The 18,282-nt window shown below is 38.9% G+C and overlaps 1 protein-coding gene across 1 annotated transcript in view; it reads left to right on the top strand.

Moving 5' to 3' along the window:
* The window catches only part of erbb4b (erb-b2 receptor tyrosine kinase 4b), a 101,942-nt gene that overhangs the window by 74,459 nt on the left and 9,201 nt on the right, over nt 1-18,282 (top strand). The window contains exons 13-21 of the mRNA XM_088383048.1: nt 314-446; nt 1,618-1,711; nt 3,926-4,080; nt 4,976-5,020; nt 6,501-6,633; nt 7,754-7,876; nt 8,817-8,915; nt 10,034-10,219; nt 17,677-17,832. Of these exons, the coding sequence (XP_088239174.1) occupies nt 314-446; nt 1,618-1,711; nt 3,926-4,080; nt 4,976-5,020; nt 6,501-6,633; nt 7,754-7,876; nt 8,817-8,915; nt 10,034-10,219; nt 17,677-17,832 (1,124 nt within the window). The remainder of the gene's footprint in view (nt 1-313; nt 447-1,617; nt 1,712-3,925; nt 4,081-4,975; nt 5,021-6,500; nt 6,634-7,753; nt 7,877-8,816; nt 8,916-10,033; nt 10,220-17,676; nt 17,833-18,282) is intronic.

Below are 18,282 nucleotides of genomic sequence, written 5' to 3' on the forward strand. Positions count from 1 at the left end.
TGAAGTTAGAATGTTCTCTCCTGATTTTCTATTCAAACAACCTAACTGAAAGAACATCCTGTCTGTCATTGTTGACTCTGTAGTTTTAAAAAGGAGCAGCGTAGCTCCACACATTTTCACACTCACATTTTTTACATATACATTCAAAAGGATGAAGAATTATATTAAACACAAACACAAAATTTTCCCCGCCAATATGTCTTATTAAAAATTGGTGGTTTAAATATTTTGTATCCAATCTACAATTATGAAACAATTTCACATTTGCATTTTTCATGACAATGTGTACAAATTGATTTTGTGTCTTGAGCAGCCAAGGAGCATTTGGTGTGCGATCCGTTATGTTCCGACTCTGGATGTTGGGGTCCCGGTCAAGACCAATGTCTCTCGTGCAGGGACTTTAGCAGGGGACAAAGTTGTGTGGAACAATGCAACCTGTATGAAGGGTAAGTCATGCCTGACAATTTACATATCTTCTACCTTTCCTTATTTATTCTTGACAAAACTGCAAGATTTTTTAGATTAGCGATGAACAATTAATTACTTTTATGTAAACGATTTTTAGCCGATGCTAAATGCTACATTATTATTATTATAATAATTATAATAATAATAATTTTTATTTTTATTTTTTGTATTAATAATCACATGAGATTCAATACAAGAGCTGCATTTAGAATTCTGCCTATATAAAATGTATGAAATTGACTGTAGGCAATTACCAGAACTGATGATACTTTCCATGAAACAGAATTGTGGCATAAGCTGTCAGTCATCAGTAAAGTTTCATCAGTAGCTTTTAAGTCCAGCAATATTGTAAAGCCACTCAGGATAGTAATTAATAGTTGATAACTCCGACGGTTCAAAAGAACAATTTAAAGTGTGAAGGTAAGTCACTTTGAAGAGCAGCCCTGAGGAGTGTCATTAGGGGGATCTTTTGACTTTGAACATTTAGCTTGATGTTCTCCACCTCACACCCAACACAGCTTGTCCCTCTGGTGAGTTCGACCAATAACCCCCAAAATGATTCAACATAATAACTGACTGTTAGAAAGAACAATCTAGTGGTGGAAGAGGAAGAGGCGGACCGGAGGTGTGGACAGGGCGGGGGGGCTAGGCGTGTCACTGCGTGTCACAGTCACTGCTTGCGCACGGGGCCACGCCGTGCCTACCTGTCCAAAAAATCGTCAGCACCGCCTGCACCCTCACAGCACCATAAGCAATCCCTCACCGTGCCGTTGCTTATATTATAAATTACGGCAACGCAGTCTTGGGACACATCTGGGCAAGATGTCTGAATCTTTATTCTTGAACCAATTCAATTTTTAGCAACATTTGTTTGAACTCCCACTGCTTAGGGGGGAGGCCCAAATGAATATTTCTTCTCACGTCTTGCAGATGTCCCAATGCTGTTGCATATTGCACTGATCTACTATATCGGTGTGTTGCTCTTTATCTGAGACCCTCCGTGCACCGACCGGATGCATCAGAGGTGGAAAAGGGCTAACTAAGCAGCAGTGGCGAAAAATGTGGAAATATTATGAATACATATTAATAATATATATTGTGTAACTAGCTGCTGTTTGCATTGTCTTTCCCGCCCGACTTATCACTCAGGGAGATTCGTGAGTTTGCCAACGAGTCAATGTGTGTGGAGTGTGATCCCCAATGTGAGCGCGCTGACGACAACTCTTTGACCTGCCACGGTTCGGTAAGTACGCTACTCGAGTCAGCAACCTGAATGTTGATGTGGAGATGATCAATCATCTCATATTAGGTGAGAAAATGGGTGATAGAATATTGCTTTTGTTAAAATGAAAAAAAATATATGCATAGTTAATTTCCAATAAAATACCGTAAAATTTTACAAGTCTTACTTTTTACACTGCATTTTTCTTTTTGGGGATTCTTGCAAAGGCAGGCTTTTTTTTTTTTTGTATTATCTGCCTGACTTTGTCAGAGAGTGGGGGGAAAAAAAAGTTTCCATCTGGCTGTGCTGCACAGCACCCACGCTCAAGTGAAGACCTTTAAAAGCTTATCTTGCTGTTTGATTGACAGGTGTGGAGCGGTCAGGGCACAAGGTTGACAAACTACACTTTTCAGAAGATTGGTCAAGTCATTCTTGTAATCATTAAGGTTGCAAATGTCAGAGTTTTTATTGTGAAGCTTTCATAAGTAAATAATTTTTTTTCCAGTTCCCTCAAATTTGCTGCTACGTGCCATTACTGCCTGGGACAAATCAGTGCTCAACCTTTATGTCTCTCGGTGAAATATTAAAATAAAAAATGGGGTTGGTGTTTCAGTGTTTTTCAATAGATTGGCCTGACTATGTAAAAAAATAATATATATATATATATATATGATGTGATCTTTATCAATTTTTGCCCATTCGCAATACAAATACCAATAAACTATTGAAAATTTTGTTCTTTTTTTTGTTTGCTTTCCCTTCTTAAATGTTTTTTTCTCATGGCAAATAAGCCCTGAAAATGATTTTCTAAGCATTAAGTAGAATAAACTTATATATTTTATTTAGATAAATTGTCACTATGAGTAAAAAATGAATTAATCAATAAAATTAATTACTCACCTACCTCAATGTCCAAATTTTCTTTTCATCCAGCGAGCTGTCATTTTTATTTTTAATTCAAATTATGATTTTATGTGACATTCTGGGCCCATATGTTTAAAAAAAAAAAGCAGTTAGTGCTACAGACATGTCTGCACCTGTGCACACAAACCCTTTCCTCCCTCCCTTGTCTTCTGTCATGCAGTGTATGATGGGAATGTCTCACATTAACCTGTTGCACCCTTGTAGCAACCGCGTGTGCAGCAGCGGCGACCAAATGGATTACGCCAATCGTGTTATGCTTGCAGAGCCCATAGCAATTACATTAGAGTTTACAGAAAGTGATTTGATTGGCCTAATGCCCCGTGTAGTGTGTCCAGGGGATATGACCACATTTGTGAGCACGGCAGGCCGTGTTGTAGACGCCATATGAGATGACTGTCACGAGAAAGATCAATAAGGTTGTTTTTCTGAATGACAATCCCCTCTGCTTCAAACTCATTCACCTTCATACTGCTCTTAAATGGAATTATACATGCACAGTACTTTTCTAATCACAGAAAAAGCACAAGGCGATCTTGACAGTGGTTGGGTTGCAGCTAGGCTGAGGTCCTCTGATTGGATGGTTTGAGGATGAAATACAATGTGGTCATATATGAGTGTGGGTGCATGTGTGCCATTTGGCAATTAGATATTCTTCTAGCCTGTTGATTGTGTGAAAGAACACTTCTCTCCTTCCTTAACTCCTTCCTCGGATATATTAGTACCATAAATCCTCTTCGAGGCAGATTGTTATGGTCATAGTGAGTGCTTTGAGCAATGGTTATTATGAGCTTGCTCCTCTCACACTGCTTTATGCTTCTCATTTGCTTTTGGCCCTCCACACACACTTGTCCACTCATTTATCTGTTAGAAATCCTGGGTTTTGCTGATTATGTTGTGTGTTTTTTTTTTTTAATGGTGTCCATTTTACTTTTACTTGTTATTCCAAACTAAATTGGTTAATTGAAGACTAAATTTTTGATGGATGGATGGATGGATGGATGGATGGATGGATGGATGGATGGATGGATGGATGGATGGATGGATGGATGGATGGATGGATGGATGGATGGATGGATGGATGGATGGATGGATGGATGGATGGATGGATGGATGGATGGATGGATGGATGGATGGATGGATGGATGGATGGATGGATGGATGGATGGATGGATGGATGGATGGATGGATGGATGGACAATTCCAAGTAAAAATGACATGTTTGGACTTGATTTTTGTAATTGATTTTATAATTGATTGCTTTTATAATTTCACTACAACCGCGTAAAAATATTTTTGTGATTATTTCTGCAGGGCCCAGAGAACTGTGAGAAATGCATCCATTTTAAGGATGGTCCTAACTGTGTGGAAAAGTGCCCAGACGGGGTGCAAGGCGCAAACAGTTTCATCTTTAAGTATGCAGAAAGCAACAATGAGTGTCATCCCTGCCATTCTAACTGCACACAAGGGTAAGTAATGAAAGACTTGATGAAGACGCTCATGTGTATTTTCAAATGCTGAAACTCGAGTATCATCAAAGGACTAAATTTGCAGGATTTTTTGGCGTACAAAAAAAATCAAAGAGTACTAAAGCAACATACCGTATATTTAGATTCTATTGTTACAATTACTCCTTTCTTCTCAATCTCATACTGCATTCTTCTAACATATATTTATATCATGATATCTTTCAAGACCAGAGCAATAGAGGCGTGATAGAGAAAATGAGATAGAAGAGCGAATGAACAAAATGAGCCGAGTCCTTCACGTTTCTCTCCATCACTCACTATAGCCACTCATCTCTCCATGTAATATTCAACACTGGTTGGTGAGGCTGGATTTCATATTTTACTCCATGGGGAGCGTGTGTCATTCGAGTGTGTTATTTCTCCTTTCCTGAGTGACAGCCCCCCGGCTCACTGGAGCATAACAATGTAGTCGTAAATGGAAAACACCGGGCTGACACTTTGTCACAGGTACAGCTTCATAAGCAGCTCTACCTCTCAAGAAGACAAGCCGGGGGAATTAGAGGGATCAGACAAAAATGAAGTGACAAAGCAGGACTTCAACCAATGTCCTGTATTGTTAACCCTTATCCATTTTTTAAATTTATTTTCAATCTCGATCACTCACACAAACTCATCTGCTACGTGGAAAAAAATGTTTGCTTTAGTACCTCTTTTATTAGCTAAATATTTGTTAAAATGTGGCTGTGTATATTGTAAAACTTTATAATTGTTTACATCCAATGAAATATATAATGGCACATTGAGATTTAATTTTAATTTGTTCCTTAACCATGCTCATAACACACTCATACACTTTATAGACATCTTTTAACTTCCCTTCATTATGTTTTTCTAGGTGCACTGGGCCAAGACCCCAAGACTGTATTGGCTGGATGGACAGGTACAATATTAGTATTTTGTTACCGTCCAAACACAAAACCGCAGCATGCTTGTAGTGCTGTGCAGAGAATACATAGAGACAATCACATCCATCTCCAACAGTTATGCCCATGAATTAGATGTGTCAGATACAATTTTTTTCTATTCTGATCCGATACTGCTCTTGCAGCCTAGCATACTGTCCGATACCACTACCGATCCAGCACAAGATCAGCTACCGATTCTACACGATATCAGCAGGAACAATACATGTATTAATTTATTTTCATTTATTTATTCCAATCAGATATTTTGGACATAGACTGATAACATCCGATACTGCTTTTTTGGCTGATACGGGCTGGTATCTGACATTGATATTGGATCACCGTGACTGACCAGTCCTGATATTATTCTCTCACCCAAACTCGTACTATTAAATGCCTTTTGAGTGAAATACAACAAAAACATCGGTGACCTCTGACCTTTGTGTGTATGAAAGGACAAAAAAATCACGCATATACAAAAATCTTGTGGAAAATCTTTATAGAAGAGTGGGAGTTGTTATAGCTACCAAGTGGGAGGGTGATTTCACCTTATTTCTTTTTTCACTTCCTGTTGCCCATCTACTTTTAGCAGCTTCTTCACTGATGAATAGGCATCCTTTTACTGAGGGCAAATGATGGTGAAGTAGATAACTACAAATCCTGGGGAAGCTTTAGAGAACTGATGAAAATCTCGACTTTTCTGCTCACCACTGAGACACACGGCTAACAGGATAAAGAAGGAGCAGCAGCCGAATGTAACTCAGCTGACCTGTTGAGCGGATCAGCTCTTATCAGATCTCTGATAGCAGTTGCTGTGCTACATTCAACGTCGAGCTCATCCAGTAGCTTGGGTGTCACATGTCTTGTAAATCTGCCGCCCAATGGCAGCGTTGCCTTTTGAGCATGATTTGAAGCGGCTTATCACACATTCATTATCACAATAGGCCAATATTTCAGTGAAAGGACATTTGATTAAGATGTCACTCTGTATTCACTCGGTAAAATTGACTATTCTCATCCGTGGTTCTTTATCATTTTATTTAATCAAGGCTGCCTTCTTTGATGGACTTTGTTACATATTTCTGATGTTGATGTTTGTCTGTGGCGGGAAAAAAAAGAGATAACGTGATGTAGATTTACAGGAACGTTATTGAGTCACGTAAAGGGCATTGGATCCATCCATTGTCTACCACGTATCATTAGAACATATGACTTTACATAACACATGGGAACAGCTTGGAATTGTCAGCGCTCACTGACAGGACACATCGAGACAATCCACCCACTTATATACATGTCTCTTTTGTTTTTCTTCATATGCAAAACAAACAGTAGGTGGTGTCACTACCTGTAATTACGCTCACAACGGTGATGACAAAATCTCCTTCTTCAGCCATTCCACTAATTTATACCATGCTTCCTCCTTCTCTTGCTATGCCAAATTGTTGTCCTCAGAACCCCTTTGATCGCAGCAGGGGTGATTGGCAGCCTCTTCATGGTGGTTATCTTTGTGCTGAGTGTGGCGGTGTCCGTGCGCCGAACCAATATTAAGAAGAAGCGAGCCCTTCGTCGCTTCCTGGAAACAGAGGTGAGTAAGGTGCTTATAGGAGAACAGACTCAAAAATAAAGTCGGCGTTTGCTGTGGTTGGTCCAGTGCTTCACAAAAGTGGCAGCTCTGTCGAACATTACCTTTACATTTTCTATTCCGACCTCCTATTGTGGTTGTCTACCTACAGAAAAAAAGGTGCTTCATCCATGGATGATCCTCAAGAGGTGGAGAGTGATAGGGCAGTGGATAATGGCAGACATAGTCAAAGGGAAGCAGGTGGTTGAAGGAGGAGTGGGTAGAGCAGGCGGGAAGTTGAGCACTGCTGAACTTGCGGAAAGTTAGGGAGAAAAGTAGCCAAGTGTGTTATGATCCGCTGCCATGTGGGAGGAACCTTTACGATGCCGAGCTAATGTAAGCCGCAAAGAGTAGCAAAAAATTCGGCCTGCTGATTGGACCTTTTTTTATGTGCTGTTTAACCCAGTTGACAAAATGGCATGCAACACTTCAGCACCACTAGTTAGAGTGCTGATGTGGACAGCTCCTCCTGTGTGCTATTTCAGCACCACTAGTTAGAGTGAGGATGTGGACAGCTCCTCCTGTGCGGCAGCACCACCACCGTGCTGGACAGCTCCTTGCAGCCTGTTTGCTCACTCGGGATTGTTTGTGTGCGTCTGTGTGTGGTTCCCTCCAGATGTTGATTTATTATTCAGTTTCACTGAAAGATTGCTATTGTTTTTAATCAAACTGTAACAACCAGCAGCCAGAGGCAAACGGGGCTGCCGACTCATGTCTGGCTGATTTACACTTTGTGATTATCTTTGCCTCCCCGCCCGCTCTCCTCGGATATCGGCTACCATTTTCCCTAATCCTCCTTATATTGCTTCCGTTATGTGTGATTTTGCCTCTCTAAGCAAGTCAGCTGCCTGATTCTTCACTGCTGCCTTCCCATTGTTTTATTTCTGTAAAGATCTTTTTTTTTCCCTTTTCTAATTTCCTCCCATTTGTATTTATTGCTCTGTTGTACAAGAGAAGTGATGATACAACAGTGTGAAGTCAAAGGTTGGAAATTATGTAATGGTCATTTTTAACCATTTCTAAAGTACTGACCAGCCACTGCAGTGTAATTAATAATAATGAGTGTTGTGTTCTGTTTCGTCAGCTGGTGGAGCCTTTGACACCGAGTGGGACGGCACCTAACCAAGCTCAGCTACGAATCTTGAAAGAGACAGAACTCAAAAGAGTCAAGATCCTCGGTTCTGGGGCCTTTGGGACAGTATACAAGGTAGAACAAATTGTCTACTTGTAGCATGTTTGTCTTAGGTGGGCATTGCTTCTTTTGCCCCTAATCAGAATTTAACAGCACTGTAATATTCCCATTGGCAGGATGTGGTACGGTTTAATAATGAGGTAAAATTAAAAATGTCTTTAAGCCAATAAAAAGCCCTTTATTAATGTGGGAGTGGGTGGTAAAAATAAAGAGTAGCACAGGACAATTAGGATTATGAACTGTTATGAGCTTGCTGAAATATTGACGGTTTTTACTCAGAAACGCAGTTCAATTTTATTAAATTAAACCTCAGTGCGCCATAATTAGCCCGACTTTAGTGGAGGTGTCAAGCCTGCTGTCATGAGGGGGTGGGGAGAAAGGGGGGGGGCGGGTTCTGGCGGCAGCGCAACTCATTTGAAGCTTGTTGAAAAGTTGAGAGCCACTTGAATTCTCCCTCCTCTTTTAAATGATTTGACCATTTTGGCAGCTGCTAAATCACTTTAATCACAGTTGAAATTGGATCCTTCAACATGATAAAATAGTTTTGCCCCTTTTTGAAGGACAAAATAACTTTTAATCGTTCAGCATGCACTATTTCATCAGAGTACCGACTACCCCGGTGGGATTTTGTATGACGGGTTGAAAGGAAGGAGATAAAATAGGTGACAGGGGTGGAGGAGTGATCAATTTACTAATTGAGACAGAGAGAGCATAGCCGTTATTTTACATGAAAGTGGAAAAGGGTGTTCAGGAATAAAGCTTTTGGGGATGGGAGGGGTGTGACTGAAATATTGTCACTAACGTTAATCAATATGTTAACTTTTTAAAACTGACCAAGTGGAAATGGTTGTTCTCAGAGTTGTATATTCTGGTTTACGCTTAAGTCATATAAAAAAAAAAAATGAAGGGTTAGCTCTCATTTGCTCCATGTTTGTTTGTTTGTATTTCTCTCTAGGGAATTTGGATTCCTGAAGGTGAGACAGTTAAGATACCTGTAGCCATTAAAATCCTCAACGAAGCCACGGGGCCCAAGGCAAATGTGGAGTTCATGGACGTGAGTAAATACAGTTACAATTTCCTCATTTCTAATTGTCATGACTCGTTAGATTTTCACATCCACTGCGCATTCACTAAAATCCATTTTCTCGTTATTCACAGTTCATCTTGTTTTAAAAAGAAAACCCGAAAAAGATCAAGCTTATTTCTTAGTGATGATGCAATGCAGATGAAATGATTCTCATTAGCACACACACACACTTCTGACACACACATACGGAAAGTGACCCAATTGCGCAATTTTTTTTTACACTTACTTTGGCCGTCCTTCAGTGTTTGTTATAATTAATGCAGTGTGCTTTGAGAGCTTGTTTTGGCAACCAGAGGAGAAACTAAATTTTATTTTATGAGAGCATAGAAGAATAGTTATACAGTACACCCACTTGATCCAGTAAAGTATCCAGTACAGTATAAGCAAATATGCTTTGCTGGTATTGTGTTTATCATCTAAACATATCATAAATTCCTCTTATCCTACTGCTCCTATCTCTGCGCCATCTTATTATCCAAGCCTTGTGATACTTGCAACGTATTAATCCTCTTTTGTGATATCACTCCTGTCGGTGTTCACCGGAGCTTTACAAGACGTGTCGCACGTACAACATGTCGCTCTGCCTGATATGCACAAAAGCGCATTAACGTAATGTGTTGCACGTGTTACATTACGAGCTGGCTAGTGAGGAATTAACCCATAAGTTAACGTCCTTAGATAGAATATAATGGGACTAACTCAATTGTGTATTTATTACATAACAAAAAGGCAAGAATTCTGTTGTGCAACCATCCATTATGGTAAAATACAATTCTACGATCAGATAAAATTCTACACTCTTTGACTTGGGTGGAACCTGACTGCTTCAGGAGAATCTTGAGCTTTAAACAGAATAAGGAGCCTTGTGATCTTTGCTGGTTAACTCGTAAACAGGATATGCTGAGTCTTTGAACTGCTTTTTTTGACACACAGCAAAAAAACTGACCAAAATAAAAAAAAAATAAAAAAAATGCCTGCGTATAATTTTTACTACATTTTTCTTTTGCTCCATTATTCAACTGTTCAAGTTCAACTGCGCTTTTGAATGCAATGATCATAAAACACATCTGATGTATGTCTTTCAGGAGGCCCTAATTATGGCCAGCATGGAGCACCCTCACTTGGTACGTCTGCTGGGCGTTTGCCTGAGTCCAACAATCCAGCTGGTTACACAACTGATGCCTCACGGCTGCCTTCTCGACTACGTCTACGAGCATAAGGACAACATTGGATCACAGCTGTTGCTCAACTGGTGTGTCCAGATTGCTAAGGTAAACGTCAAAACCTTTTTAGGTGTTTAGAAATTTGTTACAGCATCTTCGGTGATGAGGCACATTTGCAATTGTATCGTCATCGCTTTTGATCATCGGTGATGGATTTCAATTACATTTGCGAGTCTCTGGAAAAAAAACATGGCAGTGATTTAAAGCCAACCTTAAGCTCATTGGTGAATCATGTCTCTTTGCTGCTTGCAAGTTCATGCACAGTTTAACCTCCAACAGAACTCACATTCCCAAATTTCTCGAATAAGACATCGTCTTTGTTTGCATCAATTCTGTTTGGCTCGCACTATGTTATGTACGCTGGTCTCTTCCAAGTGACAGAACTTCACCGCCAGAGGTAAATCTCTGCGCTCCCCCTCTGTCACCAGCGCCATATCTTCGTAATGATCACCACCTCAAGAGATCTACTAATGAGCAGATTTATCAGCGCTGTGATGTAGGCACACTTGATGTTATTCTGTTTTATCTTGCTACGTTTCCGTGGGACGGTGTGCTTTAAAGTCAGCCTTTGCATGTTCTGTTTGCATGGTGTGAACTGGTTTGCACATGAATCCAAGGACTTTTGTTTTCTTAAGCTTTTAGCACCCAGTTTTTACGACATTTAGCAGAATTTAAATCACAGCGTTACATGCACTGGTGACTTACTATCTTTGCAAGTCCCATTGCATCAATCTGTAAAATACAACCCAGCTCTCCACTACAATAAATTCTTTTAATTGAGTCCTGCTAGATGTGCAGCTTTTAAGATTTCCCTCAACAGTGAGAAAAAAAAAAATTACAGAAAGAAACAGATTAGTCCAGCACTAACTCGCTGTGGTGACAGTTTGTTATTGCTGTTTGCTGTCGTGGCAGCAACTGTATCTCAGACCTTCAGTCTGTCACTGTCTTTTCCAAACACACACACAGATGAGGTAGGGCATTGTGGGAAATGTACGAGAGTACAAGCAGCTTACATATCCAATGGGCATGTAAGCCTTTAAGTATCCAAATTACTTCAACAGGATTGAAGTTGTGAGCTTTTGCTCTGAATTTTTATTTGAAAGTCATTGTGCTTTTTCTTCTTTGTATTCTTTATTTTTTGTAGTAGCAAGTCAAAGTGTCTTGCTCCATGTTTACATTTTCTCTAGCAGAATTTCATTAGGTGTTTTACTTTATATCACAGTGCACAATATTTATCAAAAGGTGTTATACATGAATTGTCTCCATGACAATATATTTTAATCTGCCATTAACCAGAATCTTAACGCCGGTGTCTGTGGACATTTTCAAGCATATCTGAAAAGCTTAATGTTATCTTTTCATTGCTTGCGGCTCTTTTTCAAAATCCCAGGTGATGCTTTGTTGAATTGTTAGAGATCAAGGTTGTTTTGGAGCAAATGACACCAAACTATTGGTTTCCTTAATTGGCTCTTCAGTTCAACATTGTTATTTTTTTTTTTTTTACCAAAGAAACATTTCAAACTCGCATGACTGAAGTTGGCTACAAAGGTGTCACACTCTCCCACTCGTCCATCCAGGCACGTACACAGCGACACATCTCAAGGCTCAGAGGAAGAAGCTGTAGAATATTTTATTCTCTCTTCTTGACCTCAGCTTCTCTCAAGCTTACCAAACACACCTGCAATGTGACAACTGTCCATTCAGATGTTCACATTCATGGACTTCCTCTATTTTGGCCACAAAATGTCCTTGATCGTCTGTGACAAATGATCTGGAATACATAGCGGTGGTCAAATGAGCACTTTTGCTGAAATATAAATTGGGTTTTACAACACAGATAATGATGAAAACTTTAGTCTAGGTTGCAGCGTCTGCTTTGTGCAGCTGTATAAACAAATGCGTCTTAGACTGTTCCGATTGGTTGCTTTACTTGGAAAGATGGCCTGCATTTGTTTTGCCACTATTCCCAATTTGCATAGACAGTGTGTTGTATATTCTGTTTGCCCAGGGCAGTTCTTCTCCCATGCCTGGTGTTTTTAGCAAAGCGTATATTTAATGTGTTGTATTTTATGGAAGGCGAGGTACCGCCACTGTGGAAATAATCATTTTGAATGTCGTTGGAACATTATCCAAAGTCATTCAAACGTATTCATAGTAGAGATAATTGGTCATTCAAATATATTGGTGAATTCTAGGCTAAATGCTACAAATAGAATTTTTTTTCCCATAATGCCACATATTTTTTTTCCAATAGTGGCAGTTGACTTGTGCATCTAATTTTGTTTTGTTTTTTGAGAGGGTCAGAATAACAACTGGTAGTCGTTTAGTATTCATAGTGCATTGGACAAACTGCATTGTGATATCTATTTCAAAATAAACCTCACACTTTAAACCCATTCTTGTGGGAGAAAAAGATTATATTGTTTCGACCAGGCGCAGTGAATGTTTGTAAGCAAAGTGTGTTTCAACTCGTCTGCCCTGTTGCAAACAACCTGAGGCTATCCCCACGCTGCCTCGCTGGAAAGCACAACCAAAATGGGCTGCCTACTCTTGAACACAAGAAGGCGATTAGCTCAGCAGAAAGAGAACAGTACCAATGCCCGGAAGAAATTAGAACAGCTGTATAAATAGATTCTGTCTCAAACAGTCGCCAACCTTCGTCATAACCCGAGCTTGTGACAGTCAATGTGCAACTGATGCGATTAAGAATGTCATTTTATGAAGGCGTTTCATCAGGAAAAATATAAATAGCTCATTTAAAAGTACATGCTGAACTATTACATTAAATAATAGAATATGTCATTAGAATATGGCTTGTTTTGAAAATTTCCTCTCATTAAAAAAACTAAAAGTTGGACTGCAGTTAGCGTAAAGGCTTAGACTGGTTTATTGTAAATTTGCATTTATTAAGATGGTAATGTCTTCAAACAAATAATTTACTGATGAGTGTTTCATTGTAAGTTTGATGTTAACCGTTGACGTGAAATGTCGAAAATATTAACGAGGAGCACCGTCAACATCAGTTAACTTGCCGTTAATTTTTATGGGAATGGGCCAACTTTTATTTTTCAGATACAACAGTAAAATAAAAATGCTAAATATGTCAAGCAGATGGCATCTTTGGGTCTCTTGGTGTCGTTTAATTGCATAAATCCTATCGCTGTGTTCAAGGAACTATCTGGATTACAGAAGCTTATCACAGGAAAGATCTCCAAATGCGGAACAAATATTGAAAAAAAAATAATTTGAAAATCATGGTAGTACGTAAAACGTTTGCCAAGTGTATTAACATATCCATCTGGTGTCTGATGCTTTTGCTTCCTCTAACACTCTAAAAGTCCCTCCCGCCCCCCATTACCGGGCTGGACTGGCCTTTGCAGGACAAGGTCATGTTGTTGGCTCATGGTTTGTATGTGCCACCTGATCCCAAATGTGCCTGCAGGGTCCTGGCACACCAGCTTTCTGGCAACAGCCACGCACTCGTAGTAACAAGACGCCAAAAATGTCTGGAACACAGTTTGTAGGTCTGAAAAAATTCCTCTGTGCACTTTGGAATTTGTCCTTTCTCTTCCTCTGGGGTGGGTGTTCATTTCTATTGCTCTGGTAAACTTAATAGAAGATTATTTGTAAATAAACAAGGAAGATGGTCAAGAAGTTACCATGTTAAAAATTTGTACTTTGATCTGCATGGAACTGCCAGAGAGTGATAGGCTCCAAGAATGCAATGTGATTAGAACATTACAATTGTGAAGGTATGGGTTCTGACAGCGTGGGAAAATTCACAGCAGTGGGTCAATCTATTAAGAAATGAGATGGTAATTCCCACCAGGAAGCAAGGGGATCTTCCTCACCTCATTGAACTTTCAAGAAACCTTCATCAAAAGGCCTTTAGGTTTTTCACCCATGATGTTACATTGCAAGCAACATCGCTGCAGAGATGCGTGGATTAAAATGATGCTTGATTCAATTTGGCAATTTTGTAGTCAAGACAGTTATTTGCATTTTTTTTGTTTTTAAATATTTTAAAATGAATTAGATATTATTTTAAGAATTTTAAGAAAGTTATTTGCATTTTTTTTATTTAAAAGAAATTAAATATTATTTCTTTAAATTGTTTTTTAATAAAGAAATACTTCTTTATTTAGTGTTTATTCAGAAGAAACTACTACAGAGATGGGCATGACTTGTGACTTTTTCATTTTCTCAGAATTATTTCATTTAATCTAGATTTATTTCATGGCTGTGTTATATCACTTCCACAATTAGGTGCAACTGGCTGTGTGAGCAATACATTTCGACACGACCTGTTTGCTGTCTAAACAGGCTGCAAGTGAAATTGAACAATATGAGTTGGGCTATACCTTGGGAGCTGAGTGTTGTCAGCTGACTGAATTAATATTTACCGGGCTGTTTCCACCTTTGTTGTGGTCTTTATATGCTGTCGTTTTAGATATAAATTGATGACGCTCACATACGGGTAGGAACTCCAATATATGTGCTGTAGGCTTGCTAATTATATCTGTTGCATTTGGCATTCATCAGACGGAATAAATTCATCAACACAAAGTCTGCCCTTCGCACTTCCTGCTTACCTAGTCTGCTGCTTCATATTGAAGCTTTCCCCCAACGGCATCATTTAAATCCATTCTGACATGCTAGTTCAAATTGAAAGAAAAGCTTCTTTCATCAGTATTGTGTAATCATTTCTGTTTCTCTCCCACGTTGGTCTGATTTGTCACACCTCATTCCTTAAACAATGATTCACCCTCTCCCATGCCCACTGGGATCTTTTTTTATCCATGGCGTTCATTACGCGTGTGCTACATCAGCCAAATGATGCACCGATGCCACAAATCTCCGATTATGTTCACTCGTCATATGATCACACAGAAATAGTAACCAAACATCCGGTATGTTTGAGAAATACCGTCATCCTTTATGAAAATGAGTAAATGAAGCAGTTCAAATACAGTATAAACTCGGTTCACGGATGGCCTAGTTTATGAACAAATTGAGTTAGACATTTTTTTCAAAGAGAATCTACCTTGGTTAATGCACTATTTTCAATCAACTCTGGTATTTCGAGAAAATCTCTTTTGCTTTTAAAGGATTAAACCTAGGGAGGGTGATTTATTAATTTGATTTAAAATCACCAGCCATGAAATTAGCTATATTGTATCTGCACAATTAAATTAGATCCACTCCAAAAGCTGCATCTGAAATAATGCCTTTAATGAAGATGTTTCAAGTAAACTAATTGATTTGTTTGTACAGTAGAGAACTGAGGCCACAGGAAAACACTCATGCGTCCATTTTCTATAGTTCTTCAGTTTTTTTGGGTAACTTGACCAAAATGTGGTTATCTTTATCGGAAAGTATATTTTACATTGTCACTTTCATCAGATTTAACAAAAGCTCCTTAAACGACGTCTTTTGTTGATGCGAATTTCCCAAAGGTGAATCAAACCAGACTTTCTTTCATCCTTCCAATTCGTCAAATAACTTTCATTTCCAAACATTACGTGTCATTATATACAAAGATTAAAATCAGTGCAGGAGCTGTTAAAAAAACACAACAACCTGATAACGATGTGGTGAAAGAGGTTTCCGTTTATTGTTGTCGTGATTTGGATTATTCAACAAATCAGTTTCTTTGCCCGTTGAGGATGAAAAACAGTTTAGATAGTGTGACCACAAAAAACAGTAAGTCACACACACGTCTCAAAGTGAGTGTTGAATCTTATTAGGAGTGTTTCCTCATGAATCACGTTAGGAGTGTCCCACGTGGCGTTGGAATGTCTGACAGCTTCCTCTGTGTATTTATTTTCTTGTCAGAATTAACTGCAATGGGAAGTGCCAAGTTGTGAAGAATGGGCGCTACCTGGCCACTCTCTTCTGCTATTGATTTGATCTCGAGCCCTTCACTTTATTCACCGCCACATTTGTCTTCCCAAAACACATTGGAGGGAAATATTGTTGAGCCGTTTTTTTTTTCCTTCTGACTCTGTGCAATAAGCATAAATAACGTTTCTACTGTGCGGCTGAGCACAAAGTATTCGTACATGTGCACTTGTTTTCTCCTCTTGTTTGTTCCTTTTTTTTTCCTCTTCTTATTTCTTTCATTCATTCTTTCTTTTCAATTGTTTTTTTTAATCTTGTGGGGTACAAACATTTTTATGGACCTGGTACATGACTATGAATGGGAAGTAACAATCCTTGTACCCACTCTTTCATAACATGTTGGTAAATACATAAGTGATGGAAATTCTCTTGTAATCAAAGTCGTGACATTTTTCCTTCCTGCTGCTCTTCTATCCCCAAAGATTTAAAGATTTAAAGGCATTGTGCATCTTGAGGTGTAATATCTAGCATGGCGATAGCCTGTGGATTATCTTCTCTCTCTCTCTCTCTCTCTCTCTCTCTCTTTCTCTCTCTCTCTCTCTCTCTTTCTCTCTCTCTCTCTCTCTCTCTCTCTCTCTCTCTTTCTAATGATCAATGAATTAATTTGTGTCAAAAATGTGATCAGCTACGTCTTATTGTACAGTTGAAGCAGAGTCAGAAGTAAAACTACATTTTCCAAATGAACAGACAAAATAAATAAACACTAAAAAAAAAAATTATGTTATGAAGAGTTTGTGGGCAGCAACAAAGCTCAGGAGTAGAATGTCGTCTTATTGATCAGTTGGTCCGTTTCCACGAGTGATGATTGGCTGGTGACACAGATAGCGTTGTGGTGACATTTTCTGTACTCCCCAAAGGATTTGTCCCCTGACATTGCTGATCTGGTGCCTTTTTCATCAACTGGCAACTCTAGGCATACAATTGGATTTTGAGAGAAGAGAGACGTCTTTACAAATCGTTGACAGTTACTGTATATACGGTATATATGATGGGGCCGCCATATTTTGTTTGTATAAGAAATGAGATGTGTTTTATTGAATTCAAAGTAAAACAATCTACAAAGTTTTATACCATTTTTATGACTGTGTTGGAGTGACAATGTTTGCTTCCTGACTTGCCAAACAAAATCATATATAGCCTTAATTAAGGAGATAATTACTTCAAACTTGTAACATAGACAATGTCAGACTGGATGGTTTCTTGATTTATTATGAAATGTACTTGGTAAAACGGGTGTTTTTCCTCCTATAGCTTCTGTTTTAATTGAAAAGCCTACTCTTTTTTTTGACACTTATGGAGGTTCACATTATTGCAATTTTCCACAGTCGGGTTGTTGATTGATGAGAATTTGTGGGAAAATAACAGTGTGGTAGTAATGATAATTACAACAATAATTACGAAAAAGCTAATGAGGTCTCGACGGTCGTATCACATTACATCGATGAGGATGGCAAGACAGACGGCGATGTTGAACTGGATTCAATCTTGCATGTGTTCATTTGTGCAGGTCACTGCCAGTACGTATCGATGCCCGCATGACTGCGTGTTGCATATGAATGAGAAGAATATAAAGTAAATGTACTGTACAATGTACGTGTTTGCAGGGGATGATGTATCTGGAGGAGCGTAGGTTGGTCCACAGGGATCTGGCAGCCCGCAACGTCCTGGTGAAATCCCCCAACCACATCAAGATCACCGATTTTGGATTAGCCCGCTTGCTTGATGTTAATGAGAAGGAATATAATGCAGATGGAGGAAAGGTAAATCATAAACGCTTGCATTTACACATACGACAGAAGTAAAGCCAAGGTTCAGGATGAGAAATGTAGCTGATTTAATTTCACAATGTTGCATATCAGAAGCAGGTCAATATAAAATATCATCAATATTCTGTGCGCAGTCTCGGTTAGGCTAAGAATGTGGAAAGCAATATTTGCTCTCGGCCATGAATGAGTGAGCCGCTAATTGAGACACCAAATAATTAATATATATTACATTTTTTTACGCCCGGTGTTGGCTGTTAAATGGAACAAGACAATTATGGAAATTTTCATGGAATGCTAATTTAATCATTTCAATTAGAGCACTCATAGAATTTAAGATGGATGATGCAAGCTCTGTTTGTACAATTGAACAAACTTAAAAAACACACCAGAGAAAAGATATAGTCTAAGTGCTTTAGAGTAAGTGAGATGTCACTTTTTGTTTCG

Source organism: Syngnathus floridae, chromosome 8, assembly GCF_059516105.1.
Source record: "Syngnathus floridae isolate MCC-2025c chromosome 8, RoL_Sflo_1.0, whole genome shotgun sequence".
NCBI classification, from domain to species: Eukaryota; Metazoa; Chordata; class Actinopteri; order Syngnathiformes; family Syngnathidae; genus Syngnathus; species Syngnathus floridae.